A 25,701-nucleotide genomic window follows, 5' to 3' on the forward strand; every position below is an offset into this window, starting at 1 on the left:
ATTACTCAACCTACTCATACATAAAATAAAAGAAGAAAGAAAAAGGAAAACCCACACAAATTATGCTGATAGCAAAGTGGAGCCATATGTTTGCTACTTCTTCATAACAACCTTTACTCTGCATCCTTTTTTTTCTTAACCCTGAACTTTTCACTGTATTTCAAGTGGGAAGAAATACATATTACCTTTGTTACTCCTATCATTTCATCTTTCACCAAATCCTCAAGAGTTTAGCCAGGAGCTTCTCTTTCAGTTTGTACTGAAACTAGGCCATAAAGGCATGACTCAAGTGTCTCATTTGAGATCTTCTAAAATACTGGGAAATTACTCTGTTATAAAAACTATTTTTTATGTAACTAACACCTCTTGCACACTCTTGGTATTTTCTAATGTAATTCTGACAGCATGAGAGAGATCTTATTTAGTATTTTTGACAGATACAAGATTGAAGGTACTTGAAACAAAAGCCGTCTGTGGAAGGAGACACAGTATACACAGATGTAGTCCAAGTTTCTCCCATACTGCCTCATCATTTGGGCTAGAGACAGAAGTTACACATAAACCAGTTTAAGTCATCAGAAACTGGTTTAAACCTGTAATAGAACAGAAGCTCAGTACACATAAACCAGTTTCAAAATGGATGAAACTGGTTTAAGATAAACCTGGTTGAATGAAGTATCAGACTTAACTGATCTGGGCCAAACCAGTTTACGCAACTTCTGTCCCAGATCCCTTCCTGGTTCAAGTTAAATCACAGTCTTACAACATCCCTGCATACTTTCTAGTTCTGGGCTGGGCTGTGCTATCTGCTTTAGAGAGCAGGGCTGGCTCTGCCCCTCTGCTCCCTAGCTTGAGCAGTGATGGATAGCTGACAAAGGGGGGGGGGGGGGGCTGTGGGCAAGCCCAGCTAGGGATGCAACCCAGTCTATAGTGGGGGGAGGGAAGAAGAGTAGGAGGTGAATGCCCCCCTCAGGCAAACCCTGGCTGGGGTCTGGAACCAGGAAAGGAGGGGGAGTCAAACTTCTCTTCCCCTGCTCAAATTTACTGCCAGCTGCAACTGTGGACTACAGAGGCACTTGGAAGTGGGAAGAAGAAATGATGATCAACCCTGCAGAGTCCTGCTGCTATAAATTTGGACTGCAAATCCCAGAGACCTCAGGGGCAGCAGGAAGAGAAAGTGAACATACAACCAGAGAGCCTGCTCTAGCACCCTCTGGCTTCTGGCCTGAGCCACTGCAGGCATGTAGCTGCATTTCCTGAAGGTCTGTTCACTTCTGTTTCAATTTAATCTGTGCAGCTTAGACTAACCTTCAAAGACTGAATTGATTCAGCCTTGGGCTTTTTTACTGTCTTTACCTAGCCATAATGAGAGGAAGACATTTATCCACCTATGGTGTTCTTAGGAACTTATCCAAAGGTATTATGTGGGACATGACGTCAAGATCAAAGGATAATTCATCCTGCTTTAGGTCACTATCTATGAACTAGAAGTACTATACTACAGCAATACAAGAGAAAGGGGAGTTGTTCTTTAGGTTGCTGGGCCTTATATTGTTTCAAGCATCATGGAGTTGAAGACCCAACATAAATTACACTTATAAACAAATTGGGAGCCTTTGAATAGGCATAATATATTTTCCTGCTAGTGGCATCATGGTCCAGTAGAACACAATATTTAGCTGAAGGTTTTGAGTGGACACTCTTATGATGAATGTATTTTAGTAACCAGTCAGTCTCAAGATAACTTTCTTATACATATAGACATTGTTCACTTATTTATATTATAGCTATGCTAGCTCATATTCCATGCACTTTATTCCTGACAGAAATATTTTATCTTTCTATAGAGCATTTTCCACCCATCCTATTTTATTTCTGCATTAAGTGAGAAATTTCTTTTAATTTACTCTGAAAAATGACTGTAAAATCCCCATATTTACTGATATCAATTTCTTCCTGTTTTGGATTTGTAGTTGAAATTCTGGAATTGATTTTATCTTAGTAACATTTCCCAATAGGAGATCTGTCTAATAAAAGTTTAATCTGTTCCTTGATACTTTTTTCTCCCATGGTGGTTTATAATTGGGGTATCACTACAGCCATAAGAGCTTGAAAAAAAATCTTCCTGCTCAAAGTGCTCTTAAAACTATTTCTCTGCTTGTAAGTCTCTAAGATGAAAAAAGGGTTCTTGGCTCTGAAATGAGTATTTCTCTGTGAGTGGTGTCATACTCATAGAGAACTAGTAGCCTGCCAAGTATTATTATACTGGAGAAATATTTGTGGCTAGCAGGTTTGCTTTTCATCCTGAGCTGAACAGGCAAACAGCCATAAGTCTGAAGGCTTTTTCCCATAGGGATTTGTTTCCTGGAGTTCAAAGTTACAATTAACAACTCACTGCAATATTATTGTTGTTCTTGGTGAACAATAAATACAGTGGAACCAATTGACTTGTATGACCTAATTTCACTAACCATATTTTGTTCTGTTTTCCCCCATTGTATTCAGATTAGTATTCATTGACTCTGTGCTTTCTGATCATGGAATCCACAAATGTATAACCTTGAGCAAGAAGGGACTCTGTTCCCCATATTAGGCATGTGTTACCATTTCAATATATCAGTCAAACTCTGTTTCTATTGCTTTCTGTATAAAAGACAAAACAAACCCTACGTATTCTCAACCTAAGATCAAATTCTATTCCCACTGGCATCAGTGACAAAGGGCCAGATCCAAGAAAAGGACCTGGATGCCTAAAACAGAACATAGGCAGCACCATGCAGAGATATCTGAGGTAGCTCAACACAACCTAGGTTGTGTACCAGAGGTGTAGGTAAAATAATTAATTCTCCCCAGAGGTCCATGCACCTGGTTTCTGGCTAAATCCTATTGAGCTCCAGGAAGTTGATAGAGTAGCATTTAAAAACCCCAAGAAGCCAATTCAGAGCATGTCTAACACATACTATCAGGACTGGGCTCCTAAGAAGTTCAGCAATAGCTGCTTTATTTCTATTAATTTCTGTTGGTATTCCCAGGTGTGGTTCCTTAGGGTCCACAGTACTTTTGCTATTTTATGCTACTATCTAATTCCTATGGAGGCAGTGGAAATCTTTGTGGACTTTACTAGGAGTTGGCTCTGCTCTTATAAAACTGTGTTGAAAGAGCATCATGCTATGGAGATCTCTGCCTCAACTTTATTTATTTCTACTTACAAGCTTTGTCCCCAGTTCAATTTTTTTTGCTCAAAATTTGCAACAAACATCCACAAACTAAACCCAAACTAATTCCATTTACTTGTGAGTTTTGCACATCACTTCTGCATCTCTAGGCATGGATGGGAAGCAAAAGTAAGAACACCACATGAATGAAATGGAGGGAATGTCTACTGTCATTATTTTTTTTTTCTAGAAAGCAGAAAGTTCAGGGAATCTCATGAGAGAGTCTGTATTAGAGACAAACTTTGATTCCTGTCTTATAAAGTTGAGATGATCAGAAATGTCAGAACATTTAGGTGCTATCAGATCAGACCCTCTGAATCTGCTTGGAGGCTTACCTGTTCTTAATTACAGCTCAAGTATTCTGTTCCCTTTAATGGATATTTAAGTAATTAGAAAACACAGTTTGAGTGCACCATTTTTATAATCAAAGTCACAAGTTCAAATTGGCTAATTCTGAACATCTGTGCATAAAATTGTCTTGGGTAAAGAACACTCAATAAGTGAACAAAGCAGAGTTGAAGAAAGAGTCTGCAAACACTTCTATTTAATCTGATTGTATTTGTAGCGCTCTCTGAGAACACTGATGTACCTGAATTTCAGCTAATGAGATACTAAGGGTGAAACTAATCCCAGTACAGAGGGCAAAACACAAGGTCTCCTAAGAATGTATAGGATGTTTCTGGTACCATTTCTACTGACAATGCAAAGTAAATAATTGCAAGTCCTCAGACTGAATTTGAGCTATGTTTTGCTTTTCAGTACTGTATATATGTTCTCATATAATGACTCTGGAGCAACTTCTAAAGCAGAGATATGCATGCATCTTATTTATGGAAACATAGGGATGGTTTTCTTTACATATCTCCATTTCATTCATTCTTCAGTAAGTAGTATACTGAAAAAATACAAACAAAAAAACAGTAAAGGCTGTTTCAATCAGGATAATGAATTAGTGTCATAAATCCAACATTTAACTACTTCTTGGAAAAATATATTGTTTTTAATATGTGAACTTCCCAATACTTCTCACTGTGACTGCTATTATGATGCGTTTAGGTTTCATAATCAAAGACCATGGGTCAACGTATTAATGCTAAAGGGAATGTCATTGTAATCTCTGAATGAGGTAAGCAGTGAAGCTGTTTGATTAATGTGCCCACTTAAATTTTCCTCTTACTCTACATATAATGTTTGGAATGTTACATCTGTAACTGATTGTTATTGACATATGGCAAATGAATCAATAGGCTTAAGGGAACAGATTAAAAAGAAATATTAAAAATAGGTAACAGTCATACTTGACGGTAAGCCTTTCATGTTAAAACAATATGCTTTCATCTCAATTGCATGTAGATCACTGGATTTAATCTAGCTGAAATTCTGTATGTTGCCAGTGCCCCACACAATACCCTATTGTATGAATTACTTAATCCTTATTAAACATTTAGGATGAAATCATCCCTTTGTGGAGGGCCAGCAAAAGGCCTAATTGCCACTTGAATCCCACATGAACTCTCATATGGTCCACTGGCACTAGGATAAAATTGATCTATTTTTTTTGAGTGTATTGGAAAGAATGGAGTGGTCTGCTTCTAGAAAGGAACAGGATGGTTGCAGCTCTCATCTGGAGTCTCACAAAATTTTAAAAAATATATTTCTGTTACTTTCTCTTATTTGTCTCTGCTGGAAGAACTAATATGCTGCGATTGTCTGCCCCCTCCCCTCCCCCAACCACATGAGATTAAATATTATTGGCATTTGTTTTCTTTAATTTAAAAAAAAGGTAATTTTTAATAGCAAAGTGCCTGTTTGATTAAATGTTATTAAGAAAAATCAAGTCTTTAAAACTAGAATTAAGAAAAGGGTATAAATGAATACCATATTTTCTCACATACAATACACTCCCCCCCCCACAAAAGCCCAGCTGCTGGAAATGTCAGTGTTCATTATACATGAGAAGTACTATAAGAACAATTTCTGCTGGTTGCTGGCAAAAGTGAAAGTAATATCTGCCAGTGACTCAGGGAACAAAACAATGGCTCGGCTCCTTAGTTGATGCTATTCAGTTACTTACTACAAGGAAAAATTGTTTTTTCTTCATTCTGCCTTTCAGAAAAAGGTATGTATTTTATTCTAGGATATGTTGTACATGAGAAAATACAGCACTCTTAAATCCTCTATCTTGATGTAATTCAATCATAGTCACCCTGTATTCATCTTTCCATGCATGCTCCTTCATACCTTTTCTTTGGACAAATATTAAATGAGCTATTCTTTGTGTAGATGTGGGAGGCTGTGCACAAAACTAACATACCTGCCTATGAATAAGCAGGTTCATTTTAAAAGTGCTTGATCAGCACTATAAGTTTTACTGACCTTCAGGAAAAAGCTGTTAGGCATTAGGAAGCGAATAATACAGGCAGTGATCCCCCTCCCCCCCCCCCGGCCCATAGGTACCTGAGCAATCACTTGGCATGAGCCTCAGTGAGGGAGGAAAAAGGGATGGTGGCATATCAGAGTTAACTTAAGTATGGAAAGTTTTAGGACAAAAGGGTTTGTTTGACATTTTTTTTGAGCAAGTGTGATTAACATGGAAGTAGAAATTCATTGTTAACTGATATTAAGCTTCATTCCTTCACACAAATGTTTCACCACAAGGATTATTGCTTGTAAAAGCTTTGTGCCAGTTTACTAGTAGCAAAACTAATTAAAAGATTTAATTTTAGAGAGCAGTATCTGCCTTTCCTCAAAATGTGTATCAGACATTTATATCATGTTTATATAAAGGAAAAAAAAGGTAGAGCTATCAGTTCTAAAGTAGCTGTACTTATTAATAATAACAATAATAAAAAGCTCCTCCTTCCCTTTAAGCATTCAGATGGCCTTTGGAATAGAAAGCTTCAGAACAGACATGCATATTATTTGAAAAAAAATCTAAATATTTCCACATGATTTTTAGTCTGTGCCAAAATGTCAAAGCTTGCCTTTGGGCTGAACTACAATTCCTGCTGGGTCACTAAGGCAACTGGGGATGATTGGAGGGAGGTGGGGGGAATGGATAAGACCATGCCAGATTTAATCCATCAATGATTTAAATAGCCCCCGAGGCTTCAAAAAAAAAAAAAAAAAAAAAAAAATTGTTCCTTATAGAGCAATGGGTCATATTGTGTCAGTAAAAACATCTGTCAGCTGCTTGAGACAAATGAATTGATATTTTCCTCATTCAAGGGGGTTGAGGATTGGAGAAGAAAAGAAGTGATGAAGAAAAAAGGCTGTAACAAATAAACGAAGTCCAACGAAACTTGGATGGTTTACTTTGTGGATCATGCCCAAAGTCAAGCCATTGTAAAGCACAGTAAATCCCATTTTAATAGCAGAAGATAATGACTTGTCGTTATTAACCAAAAAGTGATACTTTTACATCTCATTTGCCAAACTAAACTAAAAGTCTTCTTCCTCCAACACAGTTACATTTGTTAGAAGTTACCTCCAAAATTCATTGCCTTGAATTCTTGTGAAAGAAAGCTGTACTGTAATGTGTAGAGGTCATACAATTGCTGATGACCAGAATTAACATTGTGAAGACTGTGCATTAACATTATTTCCCTTCATTAGATCCAAAAGATGTGTGCATGTCATTTCAAGTCACTCGCTCACCAGTAATATTCAGCCATGAAAGAGTTTGACTGGGAACATGAAGCAATGTGTGCAGATGGGATAAAGTTACGACTGAGGAAGGTGAATAGCAGTGAGAGCAAGGGCAGCTAAAAATTTATGAAACGTCCACTGACTATAACACCTTCTCTTTGAAAAAGAAGTGAAGATGACTAAGAGGGATTTTGATAAGTCTTTGACTACCTTAAGAAAGAGATCTTTTTCTGTGTGGGCACTTATAGACTTGGTCTGGGGAGGCAGTTTAATTAGAGTGGCTCTGAGACCTGCTCTAATTAAATCACCCAGAGCATCATGTGTATTGGCGTCCCCATGGTAAAAATGGCAGCAGGGGCAGTTTAACAAAAGCTCGTCAAACCAGCTTTAAAAAGTGCCCCTCCCACCATTTTTCAGCACAGGGATGCTGATGCATGTGTCTGCCAAAGTACAGTAATTGCCATGCTTCAGCAGGCTCAATTAATCAAGTTTGCTCTGAATCATTGTAATTACAATGCATCAGAGCAGCCTCTGCACATATACAGGTGCCCTGTGTCCTTAGGGGACAGAGTAATGACTAGGAGCAATGAACTCAAACTGCAGCAGAAATTTAGGTTGGAGATTAGGAAGAATTTTCTGGCTCTGAGGGTGGTCAAGCATTGGGAAAGGTTATCTAGAGGAGCTGTAGCATCTCCATCTCTGGAAATTTTCAAGAGCAGGTTGGACAGTCATTTGGCTGTGATGTTTTAGTCAGGGATGATCCTGCCCTATCCACCCTGCTGCTATGGCTTTGTGAATTCTTTCCAGCCCTACATTCCTATGATAGTGTGACCCTCAAGAACTGTTTCAACTGTAATGAGGGCAGTTCAACTTGTATTTCAATATTTCATATCCAGTCTCTAGAGCAGGGGTGGGTAAAATGCAGCCCAGGGGCCGGATGCGGCCTGACAGGCTATTCTAGCTGGCCCATGGGACCCCTAAAAAGTTTAGAAAATTAATATTGATCTGCCCTGGGCTGCCTGTCATGCGACCCTTAGTGGCTTGCCAAAACTCAGTAAGTGGCCCTCTGCCCAAATTAATTGCCCACCCCTGCTCTAGAGAGAAAAAAAAATGTTTGAATGAAGCTTGTTGAGTTCCTCACCCTTGATTATAGTGAGAAAAAAACAGAGACTGATCAGCGAAGAAAGTATGACCAGAGAATTGGAGAAGTCAAAGAAGAACAATAACAGCCTTTGTGGAAATATGATGAAGTTATAACCAGCTTCAGGTTGAATCATTCAGTCAAGATGGAACTAATGTTATAATGACTATTTATCCAAGTTTGAATTATTGTTTTTAAGATGAGACATTTTTAAGATTGACTATCTGAAAACAGGTCATGGTGTAAGTGATAGGCTTACAATTTAATATTGCATTATTTGGGTAATTATCCTACTTTATCTGAATACTCAGAACACTGAGGAGCCTTTTTTTTTTTTTTTTTTTTTTTAATTGTCAAAATATTTAGACTGGATTTAACAAAACTAAAGGAAAATATTTTCTAAGAGGGTGCTCTTCACATCTGGAAGGCACATCATTTGGAAGCAGAACAGAAATTTAAAAGCCAATTAAAGCTAAGCAACAGAGTAATCTGAATGCTACACTGTGTGTTGAAAATCAATAAATGTTGTTGTTTAACGGCAGCTGGTGTCCGAGATCAATGCTGGGCTGTATTAGTTTATAGGAGAATCATTGGAGAAATAATTTGGAAGCCTGTCTTCAAAGTTTACAATGTCTATAAAGTTAGCCAAAAACTTGTTAAACTATGTGGGTTATACTTTGTGGGCTTCGATCCATAATTAAGGGGACAGTAATTTTGAGGAGGGTCACAGATTTATTCTAGGAGACTTTATAATATAATTAATTTTGTCAGTGACAAGATCAGGAAACACTCTAATCCTCTCCAACAGAAAGAGAGAGTTATTGGCACATCTCATTATAATGACAAATTCAGATCCACTTTTACCCTTACTTGTTTTGCTCAAATTGTTTGGTTTGGTTTAAAATTCTCTCCATTCTGCACATGATTTTCTAACCTCCATTGAACACTGTGTAAAAAAAATAATGAGTGACAATATTTTTTAAAGCCTCCAATCTACCTAAAGATCAGAAAGGCTGTTCTTTTAGGTTGAAAACTTAGGAGAAGCTTTACAGACAATGGCTACAGTGAATAAAAGTCCATCGAGTATTGCACACTAGGTGTGTCTACCCAAGACACTTTACTGCACAGTAGATTAATCTATAGATATAGTTTTAGATTGGACATAAGGAAGCAATTCTTTACAGTAAGGGTTGCCAAAACATGGAATGGGCTTCCAAGGGACGTGGTGCTCTCCCTTACCTTGGAGGTGTTCAAGAAGAGGTTAGACAGGCATCTGGCTGGGGTTACTTAACCCCAGTGCTCTTTCCTGCCTGGAGCAGGGGGTCAGACCTGATGATCTACCAGGTCCCTTCAACTCTAGAAATCTATGAAAGCACACTAAGTAACTGTGCTAATAAGCTACTGTGCAATATTAGTCTGCTGCGCAGTTAGTTTGGTACCTCTACTAAACTAGGGCTCATGTAGAAGGTGACCAGAAGCAAACTTGCCACAGCAGCAGGGGACCCAGTGCTGGTGCTGCTCAGCTCCCAGCTTCCCTAGGAGCAGGGAGCTGATCAGTGCAGGGTCCAGGTCCCTCTGTCTCTTCCCCTACCCCCCCCCCCCCATTGCCCTGCCCCAGTACTGAGAGGCTCCTGGCTCCCCAGAGCAGTAGGGAGCTGAGAAGCACTGGAACAGGGGAGCTACACCCCCCCCCGCCAAGTCCGTCTGTCTGTCCATAATGCTTTATTTGCCCTCCGATTGGCTGACAGAAACAGCCAGTCAGAGTGCTCCAAGCATGGGGGGAGTGCTGCCATGATTATGAAGCCATGCCGAGGACCAGACAGAAGCCAGTTCCCCCATCCTGCTCTCTGCAAGCGGTGCCAAGGACTGAACAGGGGGTGGGGGAGCTGGGGCCAGCAGCACTGGCCTTGGTTCCCTGACCCCACTCCCTGTAAGCCATGCTGAGGACCTACCTTGCTCCCTGCAGGAGGCAGAACAGCGGCAGCATGGGGTGTTAGGTGGTGGCACTCCATCCCAGCCCCCTCCCCTGTCATTCTTGACAGGCATTTGGCTAGTATATAATACACACACACACACACAGAAGTGTATGACATAGGGCATTTCCCCCTAGATCTCATGCATTTAAAAACTGTGTACTGAGCCCACACTGTGCCTGCCCTACCATGTTAACAAGTTCAATACATAACTGTATGTAAGCTTAACTGGGATAAAATGTAATCTAAGTGGATTCATATAGGTGTGGAGGAGCAGTAGCTGTGGCTGGCTACCAAATACATGTTATAATAATTTATACAGTAGGAAAGGAAAAGAAAATGTCACTCTTTCTTATGCCACTTGCATGTATTTGATGCTCTGTTCTTTATTTATGATACTAAGCTTCTTGTGGGAATGGAAAATATTAAGGACCAAATTACGCCCTCTGATATTGCTGGTGTAATTGCCAAGGGAGTAAACAGAAGCTGGGCATGTGTATCTGAGACTGGAATTTGGCCTGTACTTTGAATAAATATTATTTGTCAGGGTTCAATAGCATACCACTGTAATGGAGCTGGTACACAAATGCCACCTAGATTTCAAAACATCTCCTAGAGCATGGCCTCCAGAGGACTTTGCCTATTGCTGTTCCCATTAATGAAGGGTAATGTAATCCTTTTCTGCCTCTGGGGGTGTTTTCTCCCTGTCCTTCCCTGTACCTACTGTAATGCTGTGTCCTGTAGGGAGAATATGAAGAGAGTGCTCTTTGGATTGTGTCTTGCCTTTAAAAGACTAGGGACAGACATTCAAAAAAAGTTGGAGTCTAAATTGATTTAACCTTTGCAGGTTAGTCTAACCTGCCTAAGTTGAACCAGTTTGTAACAGGACAAACATTCTCTTTGGACTGAGGACTGGAAGCACATGCCTGCAGTTGCTCAGGCCAGGAGCCGGGGGGTGGGGGGTGCTAGAGCATGTCCTTGGCTGCAGGGAACCTATGCTGGGGGGGCAGGGAGGGGGAAGAGGGCATGGCCAGTCTGGGCTGAACTGGCTAGGGAGGGTTTAATTCCTCCTCTCTATCCCACCAGCAGGGACCCAAGCTGGGTCTGCTGGGCACTCTCTCCTCAATGCTGCAATAGTGGGGCATGATGGCCCCTGAGGCAGAGGGGTGCAGGGAGGAGAGTTAGTTTCTCCTGTAACCCCACTGGCAGTTGGGTCTGCCCACCATCATTGCCGCTACACTTGCTCCCTGCAGAGGAATAGGCCCCCTGCTGTCCCCTCTGCTGAATGCTGAAAGGAGGAGGAATAACCTTGTCGCTGCTCCCTCAAGGGGTCCTGTGTGGCCATGTCCCCACCCTGCCACTGCAGAGCTGGAGTCCCCTGCCACATCCCCTTCTCACCCTCTGGGCTGGCTGATCTGTGGAGGGTGTTGCGGGGGCAGAAGCCCACAGCAGGGCTTGGCTCAGCCCCCAGAACAGGGAGCCATGCCCCCCTCTAAGCTGACCCAGAGGATGAGAAGGGGATGTGGCAGGGGACTTCAGCTTCTTCTCTTCTTCCTTCCCCCCTCCCCTCAGCCCCAAGGCTGAGAAGAGGAACTCTCTCCCAGCCTGTGCTGAGAAGTCAGGCTGCTGCCCTGGTACCTTCCCAACAGGAGGGGGCTTATTTCTCTGGATGCTGCCCTGAGTGCAGATGGAGTGGCAGGTGCCCAGCAGCGTGGTTTCTCAGCACAGGAGGGGAGAGAGTTCCTCTTCTCAGCCTTGGGCTGGCTGGGAGGATTGAGGAGCTGTACTGGGCCTTGGCTCCATACCCCCAGAGCTGGGAGCAGGGCTGGAGTCCATTGCCATGTTCCCTTCTGTCTTTGGGCCAGGTGAGGAGAGGAGAGGGGGAAGGAGGGAGAGGAGAAGCTGAAGTCCCTTGCCATGTCCCCTTCCTCTGGGTCAGCTGAGAGAGGGGTATGGCTCCCAGCTCTGGAGGCAGAGCCAAGCCCTGTGATGGGCTTCTGCCCCCCACGCCCCCACTGGCCTCACCCAGCCCAGAGGCTGAGAAGGGGATTTGGCAGGGGATTCAAGCCCTGCAGTGGTGGGGCAGGGGCACGGACAGGCTTTTTCCTCCTCCTCCTCTCTCCAGCATCCAGCTGAAGGGACAGCAGCGGGCCTATTCCCCTGCAGGGAGCAACCACAGCAGCAGTGATGGGAGGCAGACCCAGCTGGCTGTGTAGGTAGATGGGAAACAAAAACTCTCCTCCCGGCCCCCATCTGCTTCAGGGGCCGTGATGCCCCACTGCTGTAGCAGTAATGGGAGAGTGCCCAGCAGACCCAGCTTGAGTCCCTGATGGTGGGATAGAGAGTGGGGAATTAAATCCCTCCCTGGCCAGACCCCCCACCCCTGCCTGTCCCTGCTCGGGCTGGGGAGCAGAGGGGTGGGTCAGCCTGGCTGGACTGGAGCAGAAAGCCCAGCCCAGAGAGCACGTCAGGATGCTGGAGGTCTCTAGTTTAACTTAAACCAGCAAGAGGTCTGGGACAGACATTGCATAAACTGGTTTGACCCAGATCAGTTAAGTCTGGTACTACATTCAACCAGGTTTATCTCAAACCAGTTTCAGCCATTTTCAAACTGGTTTATGTGCACCGAAGTCTGTTCTGTTACAGGTTTAAACCAGTTTCCGATTACTTAAACTGGTTTATGTGTAATGTCTACCACCTGTTCCTTGCACTTTCTGTTCTGCTGAGAGGAAAGAGGCCAGGCACACTGAGATGTTTCCCACCTGCCTCTGACTTACAACAGGAACTGGCACCTAAATGATTTACGTGCCTTTTGAAAATCCCTCAGAAGCAGCAAAATATTTTAACTAGATAAGATTTCATTTTGGATCTACAGAACAGTCACACATGTAGAAGTTTGTCAGAGGAGAACTGAACCCTGTCCAGCATATTATTGCTAATAAATATTATTCTGGCAATGTAAATTGGATTCACATATAGGATGAGATTTCCAACAACACAAAGATGCTTTGAGGCCCATTTTTTACTGAAAGTCAGTGGCAACCTAACCCTTTTCAACTCTTTTAAAAAAAGGTTTCCTAAGCCGCTACTAAATATTTCAAGCCAGTATGCAACATGGACTATTTCTAATGTACATCTGTTGACTGTTGGATTTATCCATAAGAAAATATTGTACATTGGAAAAAATAAAACAGTTCAGAGCCACAGGGGTATTTCACCATGTGGTACAATGCTGCTATGGACAGGAACTAAAAAGGAAGAAATAGATACAAAATTATATGGGGAGGTCCATCTATTCCCACTGTGTGGGGATTTTGACAGGCCCCCATACAGCTACACAAGGCAACCTCTTTGTAGGTAACAATGTTTGAAGCAGGGAAGAGCAGAAAGTAACATCTCTGGAATTGGATTAATCTTTGGCCTGAAACCCTACCTGGTTCAGTGCTACTACAGCAACCCATAGCTAGTATTGGCAGCTAATTCTCCCTGGCAGAAGGAGTAGGACCTCCTCCCTACAGCAATCTTCTGTACAAGGCAGTGGATTTTAGCTTTGTGCAAGGTTCTAAGAACTGGGATGTTCTAGAAGTCCCTGTTACTCTCTGTAAACTGGATGAAGATTGCTGAGGAAAACTGGTATTTTCTTGATTTCTGCCATATACAAATTCATTATTGCTTACCCTTGTGTTTCAGGTCATCATGAATGTAGTGAAAATTTTGCAAGAGTTTTGCCACCATAGTTACAAAAATAATTTAAAAAACATACCATAAAACCAGGAAACTCCAATTGCTTCCATTAAAACAGCAAACAAGATTGAAGTCCCAGCTGCAAATGTGTCCAGCAGTGTGAGGACATAAATTCCTCCCTGGTGGTAAAAGAAAAAGAAAGGAAGAAGAAAACAAAAAAAAAATCTCTAAATAAAATCAAAAGCAACAAAGCATCAAAAGAAACCACTACAAATTTATCTTTTTTTACTTTTCCTCCAAGATTCCAGAGATTTATTGACATATTTGCAAGTATGTTTAACCAAAGAACTGAAACTTTGGGCAACCTGATGCATATGAACAGTGGTGGAACTGGACACACAACCCGTGTAAGTGAGCTCTCCCTTCACCCAGGTCTCCTGGATCTATGAAATGGAATCTTTAGCCCACACTGGACGGTCAGTTGGCAAGAGCCCTCAGCTCTTCATAACTTCAATAGAAGTTAAGGGGTCTCATTGCCTAGCAGAAGTGCTCAGCAACTTGCAAAATGGAGTTAAATTGGCAGTAGCCAGGGAAGAGTTTGGCCACCACTCCAGTTCTTCCCAAACCCAGGTTTACAATCCAGTGGATCTGAAGTCTTGGCTCTGATGTCTCATTAAGGCAGCTTATCCACAGAACTTCTTCCCTGTCTTCTTGTATCAAGGCTTTCCTGTCCTTTGTCTGCTTTTCTGTGGCTGAAGTGGAGGGCAAATTTTCAGCCAGCATGAACAAAACGTCCCCAAAAGGAAGCCACCTTTACATTCTTCTGGGATCTCCTGAATCAGAAGTTGAATTTATCAGATTCTTGCATAATTGGTTTTCAAGACACTATTTTGGGCAGTTCACATTGGTTTACTGTTTGAAAGGAATTTGGGTAAATTATTATGTGTTATTTTAATTTATTGTGAAATACAAGTAAAGAGAGAGGGCAGTAGGAGATGGATCTATCAGTTGTTACAAAACAAAAGGAAAGAAAAACATTAAGGCAGCTACCACTCAACATATGCAAACAGCTGAGAAAAATTTCAGTAATAGAAAATCATAATTCAATCTTACCCTTTATGTTTAACCCCAGAGTGATATTTTCTTTTAGGGGTGGAGGAAGAGAAAAATTCTTGGTATTTTTACAATTTTGAGGAGGGGATAAACACCATTTGGATTATGTTGGATCTCATAGTCATTTTAGTCTGTTAAAATCAATGAAGACATAACTTGGCTCACTCTCCTTTTGTTATAATAAATTTTTTATTACAGAGATCCTTGACATAAGCAAAGGAGAGAATCCTTTCCCCCCTCACCTCCCCCCTCGCCCCCCCCCCCCCTAGTTTTTGACTCTGGGAACACAGTGTGGTAAATTGTCCAAAATTTGGGTGAACTATAGATTAGTGTTTGGTAATACATGGTGTTTAGCAACAGTTGACCAGTTTCTCAGGTAAGACCATCTAATCTACACCTGTTCATAAGTAATGAAAAATACTTGTAAGCAAAATAATGTTTTGTAAGCATCTTCTATGGGGTATTTTTCAAGGGCATAGTCAACAGATTCTTTTAACTCCAGGGCATCACCGGTGTCTTTATTTCTATTTTATACACATTAGAGACATGTTTAACACGGGCAGGGCATGTAACACAAGCGGTCCAACTTGCTGGAGGATTTAATCCAATACAGGTGACACAATTTGAAAGATAATGAGCTATATTCTTACCAGGTATAAAATGGTATAGGTCATTTGAAGTCAATGAAGTTATACAAGTTTACACCCACTGAGAATCTGACCCATTATGTTTTTTCTAACCCAGAGCTCTATCCAGCTGCCTTGGATAAGAGAATGAGTTGAATAATACAAAAGGGCAAAAATATATTAATAGTGTAAATTAACTAAACTGTCAATATAGTGAATATACTTTCAAAGTCTGAAAACCCTTTCTGGCTAAAGAAAAACTGTAGTGAAAAATTGTCTGGAAAGAGTAACTTTAACTTCAAAGTGTTTTATTAGCAGCATCCTTAAATTTTCCACTAAGCACAAATACGTGAACCAGTGGAATGCTGGGGGAATGGGTTCTAGCCATAGAATTTCGTGCAAATATGGTTACCTAAGGTTTAACAGATTTAGTAGCACTTCCTGGTGGTTGCAGAAGAGTAGTGCTTCCCCTGCCCTTGGAAAAGGCAAAATATGCATTCCCTGGAAAATATGCTTCCTTCCTAGTGCTAATTGGCATACAGAGAAGGGTATGGACTTCACCCTACCCTCAGCTCAGATAGAAAAGCCCTCTATGCAGTGTGGTGTGCCAACACTATGAACACAAAAGCATAAGGTGCCATATGTGCACATGGTTCTCTGCACCTTTTCCCTACCTTTGGTATATGCATGTGGTCACCATTTTGTGTCTTATTTATTTTCAAGTGCAAAAAGAATTCAAGGGATATTTGCACTGCTTTTTCTTGATAAATATATATGGTTCTGTACAAAGAAGATTTTGTACCAAGGGTCTAGTGCCTAAAAAATCCCCAGCTAGGAGCCAGCAGTCAGCCTAGTTGTATTTAATGAAATGAAACTCGCTATAAGTAACCACAAGGTTTGTGGGATCGATGTATGATAATAGCCTTATGCAAAACAGGAGCAGAGAGGTATCATGTAGGGAAAAGTTAATATAATAAACAGAAAGCTGGCTAAAAACTAAGGGTGCCTGTAGATGTGCCAGGAGGCTGTTCTGACGTACTGTAATTAATTGAGTCTGCTGGAGCATGCTAATTAGCGCGCTCCAGCCAGCCTCTGCATCTTGTGCATCAGCATCCCTGCACTTCAAAATGGTGGCAAGGCCACTTGAACTAAAGTTCACTCAACAAGTTTTAGTTAAAGCACTCCTACCGCCATTTTGAAATGTGGGGATGCTGATAAATAAGACACTGTGGGCACTTTAATTAGAGCACCTCCAAAAGCCACACTAATTAAAAGTGCCCACCCCCCACAACCCTGGAGCATGTATAAGAATGCCCTAAAACTTCCCAAGGACACAGTGGGCACACACATGCAATTAATGTGCCTTAAGGTTACTATGCATTAAAATAAGGTGCAGTAAACTATGCCCAGGGATGTGTCTCTACATGTGCCCACATTGGGATCAAATTTGATCCCAATGGGAGCAGTTGAGTCCAGGGCTGCTCCTACCCTCCTGCCCCACTCTGTCCCCTTGCAGCAGCCAGGGGAAGCTCCAGGCTCCCCCTGGTGCCAGCCCTGGAAACAGTGGGGAGCTGTCTCAGAGCAGGAGACAGCTCCCAGCTATGCAGAGCTTAGGATTGCAGCTCAGCTTGGCAGTGCTGGCTTGGGGCAATGCCCCATGGCCAAGCGGCAGTAGCATCCTGAGCTCTCCTTGCTTTGCTTGCTGAGGGGATGGGGGAGTACTCTGTCACTGCAGTGCTGGGCTGGGGACATTAAGCTTCCCCATCCCTTCAGCCCTGCTGCTCTCCATGCAGCGAACACCCCAGTCAGCTTCTGCTCCCTGTCCGTGCCTGGGGGGCAGTAGGCAGTGCTAGGAGTGGGGGGAGACCTGCTTCCCCCCCCCCCCCCCCCGTTCCAGCACTGCTCAGCTTCTGAATCCCCTGAGGGACAGAAAGGGAATGGAAGCTGACTAGGGCATGTGCTGTGCAGGCAGCAGCAGGGCTGAGGGCATGAGAAAGCTCTCTGTCCCTGGGCTGGTTCTGCAGGGACAGAGAGCTCCCCCATCCTCTCAACAAGAAAAGCAAGGGGTGAGCTCAGGTTGCTGGTGCTGCTTGGCCATGAGGCATCACCCCAAACTAGCACTGCCAAGCCAAGCTGCAATCCTGAGCTCTGCACTGGAGCCATGGACAGCTTCTTCCAGACCCCTGAGGCCTCTTGCTGCCTAGACTGACTGGAAGCAAATTGCTCCTGGTCAGCATCTACACATGCACTACTGTACAGTAGCTAATATGGTTAATCTAGTACCTGGATTTCTTGATATTAGCAAACTGCACACTAGCTTAATTTACTGCACAGTAAGTCCCACATATGTGTTGATGGTGACGCTTTACTACGCATTAGTCTAATGCACAATAAAGCATGTCATGTAGATGCACCCAGAGAGAAAGAGGGATAGTTCTGTATATATTTAAAGGACTAATTGCATTATTAACTTAACTTTCTAATACAAATATTTTGTAGTACTTACATTGGTAATGCATAAAAGAGCAAGTAGGAAAGTGCCAAAGGAAACACCAAAGGTGAAAAGTTTTCTGTGCCTCTTCAGAATCTGGAAATCATCTGCCAAACCAGTGATGACTGCTTCCATTCCACCCATCTAAAGAAAGGAATATGGCAATCTAAGTTAAGTAGTCCTGAGAGAGATTTGCCTACAAATAAGGATACAAATCAGAAATCAGCTTCTGACTCAGCTCTCCTCTCTTTGATTAGCTGTACTTCTCAGAGGTGGAACAGGGCAGTGGCCAATTTTTGCTCCCTCCCCCAAAGTCTGTGCCCTTTTCCCATAGTTATGTTACTGGTACATCTTCACTCTTCTGAAAAGGGTTTTATGGATGGAAGTTGTAGAAGGGTTGCAGGGAAGATACAGATATGTACCACAGAACCTGGGAAGATGCCCTCATGCTATCATACATGCAGAACAAGCTTCTTATTTTAGATGCAATAAGAACCTGGAAAATCATAAGGAATTGAACACTTAATTCTGTGGGTCATCAAACCAATTGGAGACATGCTATGCTCTGACTCCTTGGTTCATGAAAAGTGTTTGGAACTTAATAGCAACAATTCTTGATGATAGTATTTGGAAGAGATATCATAGGGTTTCTCAAACTCATTTCACATATTTGTCTGCATAATTTTTAGGGAGAAAATAGAATTTGAAACTGATATAACTCTTCCTAACAGTATATATGAAAAACAGGTATCATGGTAAAATGAGGCTCCTTAAAAATCACCCAAGGAAATGCTTAGAGGAAATTTGCAATAAGAGTCTGTTTCTTCACCAACACACCTTTTAAAGAACTGGATTTAGGTAAAGACCAGGAAGCATTATTGAATAATAAGACTGATTTGAGCTATTCCTCTGTTTAAAAAAAAAAAAAAAAAAAAAAAAAATTCAGTGTACAGAATGCACCTATAATCTCACTGTTGATCGTTCTCTCATTACTTGTATTGCCCATTGTGTAAGTGTTAAAAAAAATTATAGAAAGTAAATTTTCTTTGCCCCGTTTTTGTTAAAATGAATAGTATGAGAATTACCTAACATGACCATTCTTCAGTTTGGGATTACAGAGACAACCCTCACTCCTGAGAAGTTCATAGTAACAATAATTTTTGATGCCACCCTGTAATAATTCTTCAAAAAGTAAGAACTACACATTAGCCAATTTTGCTGTTAGAACATGTTGGCTGTTGTAGCTTATGCTTCAAGCTTTTGCTGATAGTGTTGCATTAGGAAGGTTCCTGCTATGAGCTTTATATTGTGTACATTTTGTGGGGTTTTTGCTCAGACGGTTTGATCAAAATTAATTCTTGTCGCCTACTAGTTATTAACAAACAAATATCATGTATTGATAATCAATTGAGGAGATTGAAATATGGCACAATGTAGCATATTTCCTGCTTGTGATATAAATAAGCCTGCTAGAGTGGTTCATAAGGGATTGTGTCCAAGGGTGATCTGATCCTTTGCCACACAGAGTTGGAAAGATCAACTGCAGAGTGGATGAGAGGAATTCTTTTAGATAATCTAACACTCCAGAGTTAGTGTGGCGTTCTGGCTATGCGACTTCTATGAGCTTTGGTGAGTGAGTGCCATGTACCTAGAATTATGTTAATATTTGTTGTTCTCAGCAAGCTTTATGAAACTGGCACTTGAACAGACTCAGAAGTTAGAAATGGAAAAAGACTCTTTGAATTTTCCTGCGTCTGTCAGGTCAGGACTGTTTCTTAACCTAGTGTTTTGTTTATTTTGGTTGTCATTGTTTTATATTGAACTAGTTGCAACAACTGTTCACAAACAAAAACTCATTAGATAATTCCTAAGGCCTTTCATTTGTTGCTTCTTAACACTTAGATGATCAGATCAGGTAGGGAGTAGAAAGCCTGGAAATGCCTGTTCTTGGTATGATAACTACCTTCATGTACCAGCAAGGGCTTTTATGCATGAATAAAGGTATTTGTATATTAGTCTTCATTTAGGTCTTTGTGTTAAGTTTGTTTTCTAATTGGGGGTTTAGGTGACATGGTATGCAGAGTGGATAGTCAAGGAGAATAGTTTAAAACCACTTTAAGTTTGCTTCAGTAAAACTGGTGAATAATTATGAACAGTAAACAAATTGGTAGACATCAAAATAAAAAACACTAAACAAAACACAGAGCTAAATTTGCCACAATTTGTGAACTCCCAATAATTTGATGAGGTCCAATCCTAAATGAAGAAATGTCTGCCATGGGAGCAATCTACAATCTAAAGTCTTGATCCTGCAAACATGCAAGCCCTCACTTTGCTACTATGCTAAAGTTACATGTGTGCATAAGCGTTTGCAAGGTTGGGGTTTGAGAGTAGAAACAGATGTCGCCTTTCCTTGCCTTTGTGCTGCCATAACAATTTTTTTTTTCCCCACCATAAAAAAAAATAAAAAATTACAGCATGTGTGTCCATAACTTTTGTCATGTCATATTGTGTCCACAACAAAAGGCAGGAATAAATCATGCTGCTTTATTATGATGGACATCTATTGTCTTTATGGCAGGAGAGTATGGGCAGCCCAGGGCAGCCCACACTCTCTCCCACTACCCCAGGCAGGTCTAATGTGGGCTTGAAGGGCCTGGGAATTCCCATGCAGGATTGGACTCCTCAAGCCTTGGCCTCTCCAGCCCACTTCTCTGGCAACAGGGAAAATGGGGCCACTCAGACCACCAGTCAGCTGATTGGCAGCCTTAGTTCTGGGACTGTGTATTGCACCAGTGTCCCAGTTTTCTCCACTTCCGGAGTATCATCATGCCCCTTTATAAATCCATGATGTGTCCACACCTTGAATACTGCGCTGAGTTCTGGTCCCCACACCTCAAAAAGGATATAGAAGAACTAGAGAAGGTCAACAAGGATGATTATTGGTATGGGTGGGGAGGGATATATGAGAGGCTAAATGCCTATTTAGTTTAGAAGACACATTCTGGGGGGACATAGGGCTTACAAAATACTACATGGTGAACAGAAAGTAAAGTGGGATTTATTATTTCTCACAATTCAAGAACTAGGGTGCAAGTCTACATGTGCCACAAGTGCTGTCATTTAGTACTTCATTTTGGGAAGTACTAAATTTTTAGGCATGTTGCTATAGTGATGTGCTATAATAAGGGGGTGCATTGCTATGGCAGTGTAGCTGTGGCATCACAGTTTTTGCCTGAGGATGCTATATCGCTGTAGGAAGATGCTATGGTGACAGTGTCATGTGTAAACGTGCCCAAGGTTACAAAATGAAACTAGTATGGAGTAAGATTCAAACTAACAAAAGGAAGATCTTTTTCATACAGTGTGCAATTAAAGTATAGAACTTATTGTCATCAGATGTTGTGGGTACTGACAGTTTAATCAGATTAAAAAAAGGGATTGGACAAATTCTGTGAGCCTGTATTTCTCTTTTTAAATTGTAATCCATTATCCTAGGTCATTGTTGCCCTTGGAGTATGTTGAACTGTTCCTTTCTGACTTTCATGTTTGTTTACAACAGAAAGAGATGCAAACTAGAAAGCCAAATCAGATCTTGCCTCAAGCTTTTGGAATAATATTCCTGATCTCAGCTTCACGGTTTGATTCAATCTGTAACAGACCTGAATTGGAATCCAAAAATACAAACACTTATTTGCAGAAGACTATCATAGCTTCCTTTATATGACTACTTCTTTCTATGGTCTTGTTCTCCTTGTTTATTTTCCCTTCTCCTTCCATCTCTGAAAATTTAATTAAGATTATTTTCAGTGAGCATTTAGATGGAGCACTTGTTTGTCATGTCTTAAAATGATCTCCTAGATTAAGAGTAGACATTCTGAACTGGACAGGACAGTTTCTTTTTTCTTGGAAGTTCTTAGTTTGGAATAGTTAAACACTTCTTGTAACTAGGACTAATGCCTATTCACTGTTCTGTTCTTTAAAAGACCATATTTGCTTTTCCCAGAAGTAAATTAGCTTTTTAGTTGCATATAAAAGGAAGTCTTGATGCCTCTTTGGCAGGGGACAAGATGGATCAGATACTGTTAGAGTACTCGGAATATTTCTTGCATGGTGAGGTTTCTGCAATTTTTTAAAATCTCAATACAATGAACCTTCACTCTGTAGAAAATGCAAATATTCTCCCTCATGTGGAATAACATCCAGGTACCCAAATCTAAACTGGAATTTAACTGAAGCAGGCCTTCCTGTGGCTCATTATTTAACAATTTTCTAATATCTGTCAGACAATCCTGCACACATCGGATGTCTTTTGAAAGATAACAGTATAAATACAACTATTTTTTAAATGAATACAGTGAAGCTATTATATAATGTTTAACCTTGAAATAAGTTCCATATTAGTCAAGTAATGAAAGCTTGTGTGTCATGAGTACCCTTTCATTATGCCATGTGAAAAACAAACAAACAAACAAACAAAAAACCAAAAACAAACAAATTAAAAACACTGTAGAAAACAAGTGCATCACAGGCAGGCTTAGGCCTCTCCAGGATCATGAAAAAAAAAAAAAAAAAATCACCCTATGGTCTCTTCTGACTGCAATATACATGTGCTTTACTGCAGAGTTGACTTATCTCCACAGTAAAGTGTCACCATCTACATGTGGGCAGATATTAGAGCACAGTAAATTAATTAACTCCACCATAAAATAGTACTGTTGGGATAAGTCCTATCTTACGACAGAGTACTAAACTCTGCCAAAATGCACATGTAAATGGTGATGGGGGCTAGCCTGGGCACAAGGGTGCTAAAGTCCAGGGGCTGCCTGCTGCCTAGCCCCGCACTTTAATCACCCTGGTTCCTCAGCCAGCCCCTCTGCTGCCCTACGCCACCACTCAGAGCCCAGGGCTGACCCTCTGGCTCATCTGCCAGCCCAGAGCTGCTCCGCCCCAGCTCAAAGTGCTGCAGTCCCAGGCACAAGTGTAGACACTGCACCTTGCAGCTATCATATCTCCTTAATAAACACATGTAGATGCACCCAAAGAAATGAAAAGAATCCACAGAATGGGGCTTTGACACCTAGTGGAACCAGACTAATATCTCCCCAGTTATTAAGATTTTAAAAGGAAAATGACAAGGTTGGAAGAGAGGATACCTACTGAACTGTCAATGCCCAGTGTAAGCAGCATTATAAAGAACACCACTGCCCAAAATGTTGATCCTGAAAGGGTTGAAATGGCTTCTGGATAAATGATGAAAACTAAACCAGCCCCTGAAATGCAAGAAGAAAGAAAACATGTTACTAAGTATGGCTTTTCTTACAGTTTCATACCTATCTTATATTGGTATCCATCACTATAGTATTTGAATCTCTTTTCCTTACTTAGTTTACTTGTGTATACAAATCAGGGCACTCAATAAGCCAAATTTACAGCTGAACTTTTGGTTTAGTATCTTGTAGGACTATAATCCTTATCAGAGTGGAGATGTAGCTTACTAGATAAAACTAGTCATTAGTCACTAGTCATTTTCCAGCATCGTTGCAAAGAAGGTATCTTACAATGCATGATATTAATGTTGAATGGAAAGTCCTGCATGACATGCATTGCATATGGCAAAACGGGATTACAGAACTTAATTTTTAATGTGCTGGATTTAAATTTGGGTAACCTGCTACCACAGCAAATACAATGGGCAAGCTCACCAGAGACTGAACAGAACAGTTTTTAGGCAGCGAAAGATAGACCTGGCCAGAGTACTTTTCTCGAGAGATTACATTATCTGCTACAGAAATGATACAGTGAAGTGTTAGACATATCTAGTAAGGGTCTATTCAATAGAGCTGGGACTAACTGGCACCTTGCATAGTCCACATTTCAATAAAGTGTTTACATATGTGCTTTAAATTTTGAACATGAGTTGGTTGTCTCATTTGTTCCTCACTTTGCTGAGGTTACTCACATGCTTGATGAATTAAAACAGATCTGCAGAGCAGGCATTGGGGAAGTTGGTTACATTTGTTCGGAAAACAGGTATAAAATTAGCTTCCTACCTTCAGTGGCTACATCTTCGATTTTAACTTTGTGCTCATGAGCCATGTAGCCCAATATGGAGAAAATTGCAAATCCTGAGATAAAGCTTGTGACACAGTTAATTGTGCTCGTCAGCAATGCATCCCTATAATATTGGAGAAAGAAAAGAACAATCCAATGAAGAAGAAAAATGCTTGAGGAACTAGGTATGGATTATATTACCATGTTAATAAGGTTGTGGTGAAAAATGTAATTAAGCAATCATCCTGATGATCCAAAGCTTATATCAGCATACTGTGCTAGGAAATAACATTTTTATTTCCTAATTCGGTTTTAAATTAAGATGCATAAAAATACCTTTCTTTCCCCCCCCCCCACCCCTCAAAATCCTATATTAAATGGCAAGATGGTCCCTGTTGATGGCCATAAAGGAGCAGGAAAGGAGCCTGAAGTGGACAAAGGGCTATGCAGGGGAACATTTTTTACTAGTGAATAACAACCTGTGTCTGATCTTGTGCACATCTGCAGAGTATATGAGGGGTCCTTTTATATAGAACTGTGATACAATATGCAAGGTACTGCATGGAGTCTGTCTCACCAATCCTTTCAATTGAGCAGACCCATCAAATAAACAAAACACCCAATGAGAGTGGAATTGGATCATGTAATTAGGAAAGGTATACAAGTGATAGTAATTATTTAACAAAGTTAATAAAGGTGTTTATCCTTCATTAATCTTCTATGCTTCTAAATCAATTATAAGACACCCAAAGGAAATGTCATATGGCCAAAACTAACCCCAAGATACAGCAGACAAGCTTCTTTTAATTTCAAAGGAGTTATTCATGCTAACTAATCTGGCCATAATTTTCAATGTTAAAATGGTATATCTTAATTTGGTTATTAAAGTTGGGCTTTTTCTTTTTTTTTTTTAAAGAAGCAGAATATTTCTATGATTTTTATTTTATTTATTTCAAAAGGTCCAGTATTTATTAGTCATGTCTTTCAAAATATAAAGAAATTGATCACAGTTTTTAGGTATTTATTGAATTCTGTAGTAGGGAGAGTCAGACTTAGCAGGTTTTCCCTTTTCCCATTGTAAAAGATGGATAACAACGAAATTTTATAAAGCTTGTAAATTTTTATAACACTCATGTTCTTTTTAGGTTTATCAGTCTCTCCAGCATCAACTTATGTGTCATACACTTGCCTGGGTAACAGTGGAATTTCCAACTTAACATGACAATTGTAGGGAGCTACTGATGTTTGCCTTATGGTACAATATCAAACTACATGAGCAGTGAAAGGAATGTGTGATTCCTCTGACTTCAGCAACGTTAGGAACAGAACTGTGGGAATAATGGATTTTTTATTTCACTGATACGATGACCAAAAATGAACAAAACCCTGAGATGGAAATTAAGAGGTTTTTTTCATGAAGTGTTGATTTCAAAGCTGTTGTTCCACCACATTAAATGTTTTAAATTTTGTTGATTTTTAATTTTTTCAGTGTTTTGATTTCAAAATTAACTTTTATTTTTGTTATTAATCTTCAAAATACCAAAATAATATATATGAAAAAGATTTTGAGTTAGTCATCTGAAAAGGAACAAATGAAACAAAGCATTTAAATACATTACTCTTCCTCTTTTTTCAGCTGAAACTACTCTCCAAACTGGACCTAAATTCACAACTAGTTTTGTAACCCTTAGCCACATGCCTTTTTGCAAATTGTTCCCCCTTTTCTTATTTCTGAAATGGCCTATCTCTAGTCACA

The 25,701-nt window shown here is 40.7% G+C and overlaps 1 protein-coding gene and 1 long non-coding RNA gene across 5 annotated transcripts in view; one reads left to right on the forward strand and one right to left on the reverse strand.

The window, feature by feature from the left end:
* The window catches only part of LOC109285696 (uncharacterized), a 159,865-nt gene that overhangs the window by 116,862 nt on the left and 17,302 nt on the right, over positions 1-25,701 (forward strand). The gene's annotated exons all lie outside the window — the stretch shown is intronic.
* The window catches only part of SLC6A2 (solute carrier family 6 member 2), a 141,142-nt gene that overhangs the window by 30,429 nt on the left and 85,012 nt on the right, over positions 1-25,701 (reverse strand). For 2 of the 3 annotated variants that reach the window (XM_019497505.2, XM_014603375.3), the window contains exons 7-10: positions 23,945-24,069; positions 23,052-23,164; positions 17,907-18,035; positions 13,741-13,840 (exon numbers count right to left, since the gene is read on the reverse strand). In XM_019497505.2, coding sequence (XP_019353050.1) covers positions 13,741-13,840; positions 17,907-18,035; positions 23,052-23,164; positions 23,945-24,069 — 467 coding nt within the window. Of the gene's footprint in view, positions 1-13,740; positions 13,841-13,877; positions 14,495-17,906; positions 18,036-23,051; positions 23,165-23,944; positions 24,070-25,701 lie in introns of those variants that run through there. The other variant, XM_019497506.2, reaches the window with a different exon arrangement.

The sequence above is a fragment of the Alligator mississippiensis genome, chromosome 10 (genome assembly GCF_030867095.1).
Source record: "Alligator mississippiensis isolate rAllMis1 chromosome 10, rAllMis1, whole genome shotgun sequence".
Taxonomy (NCBI): domain Eukaryota; kingdom Metazoa; phylum Chordata; order Crocodylia; family Alligatoridae; genus Alligator; species Alligator mississippiensis.